The sequence below is a fragment of the Kryptolebias marmoratus genome, unplaced genomic scaffold (genome assembly GCF_001649575.2).
Source record: "Kryptolebias marmoratus isolate JLee-2015 unplaced genomic scaffold, ASM164957v2 Scaffold54, whole genome shotgun sequence".
In the NCBI taxonomy this organism is placed as follows: domain Eukaryota; kingdom Metazoa; phylum Chordata; class Actinopteri; order Cyprinodontiformes; family Rivulidae; genus Kryptolebias; species Kryptolebias marmoratus.
The window spans coordinates 39,439-41,278 of NW_023665788.1; the positions used below are offsets into that span (position 1 = coordinate 39,439).

A 1,840-nucleotide genomic window follows, 5' to 3' on the forward strand; every position below is an offset into this window, starting at 1 on the left:
CTGGTTCTGATGGGTCAGCTGGTTCTGGTTCTGACTCACCCTGAGGCTGCCTCGGCTGCCCACAGACATCCTCTCCTCATCGTCTGAGATCTAGAAACAAGGATGCAGAGTGAGGTTTCAGCTGGACGCCGCTCATCAGTGATGTCACATCTGAGCAGCAACAGAATACAGACCGAGGTGTGTCTCCGAGAGAGGCCAGAGCAGCGCTCACTGTCCTCCTGAAAGGCCACAAAGAAGAAGCCCCCAGTAAAGCAGGAGAAGAAGAAGAAACAGGGATTAGAGGAGGAGAAGAAGAACCATGCATTAAATAAAACAGACTGAGGCGGTCTGACGCAGAGCAGAGACATGCTGAGTTCAGAAACAAGAAGAAAACCGAGGACACAACAACTCACAAGGAAAATATTTGTAAAAAGTAAGGAATGTATTAAAAAATCCATTACTTAAAATTATTTTATGAGCTAAATCTTAAAATACAAACTATAAACACAGAAATCAAAACAAAATGTTTTAAATTATCTGACATCAAATTACAAACCGTAAAGTTGCAAAGTTAAACAAAGAGTAAAGAAATAAACCTAAAAATTCTAAGAAAAATTTATATATTTAACTGTACAAAAATAAAAACAAAATATTTGACAAAAAAGGTAAAAAAAAAAGAAAAGTAAGAAAAATCTTTTTTTAAAAGCTATTTCACTGTAGAAATTAAAAACTAACTATTTTGATCTAAAAATGTAAAAAAATATATAATTTGTTTTACCTGAAAAATTTAATTATCAAAAAAAGTTCTGGGGAGAACTAAAATAAAAAAAACAAAAACAAATGAAAGCTAAAATTAAAATCTTAAATACACAAAACAACATTAAAAATATGTTAAGCCTGTAAAAGAAACAAAGACAATACTAAAACTAAAAATAAAAATAAAAAAGATGATCTATATGAATGTAAAAACAATGAAAATCTCAGGTAATAAAAGAATGGTAAAACAAACAGTGAATGTCGAAATGAGTGAAATGTAGACATTAATGTTTGTTCTGCATAAAGAGCTGACAAGGGCCATGCACAGGTGTGCATGTGAAGCAGCAGCCGCTCAGATGCTCCAGATGCAATTAGAGCTGATAATCTGTCAGACAGATTAAACAGGCTGTTAATCCCACTGTCAGACCAACTGAGCGCGTGCACAACAAACAACAACAACAACAAGGCGGATCATGGAAGCCCCCTTTCATCTTTACAGGGACCAAGGTCCAGACCCAGATCTGCAACTCAGGTTCTGTTGTGTTGGTCTAAACTCTTTGGATCAGAGGGATCGAGAAGACGTTCAAGGTTCTGTAAACTCACTGGTCCCAGACCAGTCTGAACCAGAGCCTTGTTGTTGTGAATCTGAAGGAGGTTTCCATGAGTTCCTACCATCCACTGCTCGATGTGACCCCACTTGTAATCCAGACCATAATACTTCTGTAGACACAATCAAACCTGTTAGAGGGTTAAAGACCAGGAACTGGTCTGAGACAGACTAAGAGGACAGAGGAAACCAGGCCTACCTTATGGCTGTGAAACAGCTGCAGCAAAAGGTGAGAAAGGACAGGTACAGGTGCATTAAAGGATCAGACTGGTGAGGGAGGACAGGTACAGGTGCGTTAAAGGATCAGACTGGTGAGGGAGGACAGGTACAGGTGGGTTAAAGGATCAGACTGATGAGGGAGGACAGGTACAGGTGCGGTAAAGGATCAGACTGGTGAGGGAGGACAGGTACAAGTGCGTTAAAGGATCAGACTGGTGAGGGAGGACAGGTACAGGTGCGTTAAAGGATCAGACTGGTGAGGGAGGACAGGTACAGGTG

General features: G+C 39.8%; 1 protein-coding gene across 7 annotated transcripts in view; it reads right to left on the reverse strand.

The window, feature by feature from the left end:
• Positions 1-1,840, reverse strand: part of LOC108228457 — a 20,523-nt gene that overhangs the window by 13,141 nt on the left and 5,542 nt on the right. For 3 of the 7 annotated variants that reach the window (XM_037974440.1, XM_037974438.1, XM_037974437.1), the window contains exons 3-6: positions 1,542-1,559; positions 1,408-1,455; positions 174-218; positions 40-90 (exon numbers count right to left, since the gene is read on the reverse strand). In XM_037974440.1, the coding sequence (XP_037830368.1) occupies positions 40-90; positions 174-218; positions 1,408-1,455; positions 1,542-1,559 (162 nt within the window). Of the gene's footprint in view, positions 1-39; positions 91-173; positions 568-1,407; positions 1,456-1,541; positions 1,560-1,840 lie in introns of those variants that run through there. The other 4 variants (XM_037974442.1, XM_037974441.1, XM_037974444.1 and 1 more) reach the window with 3 other exon arrangements.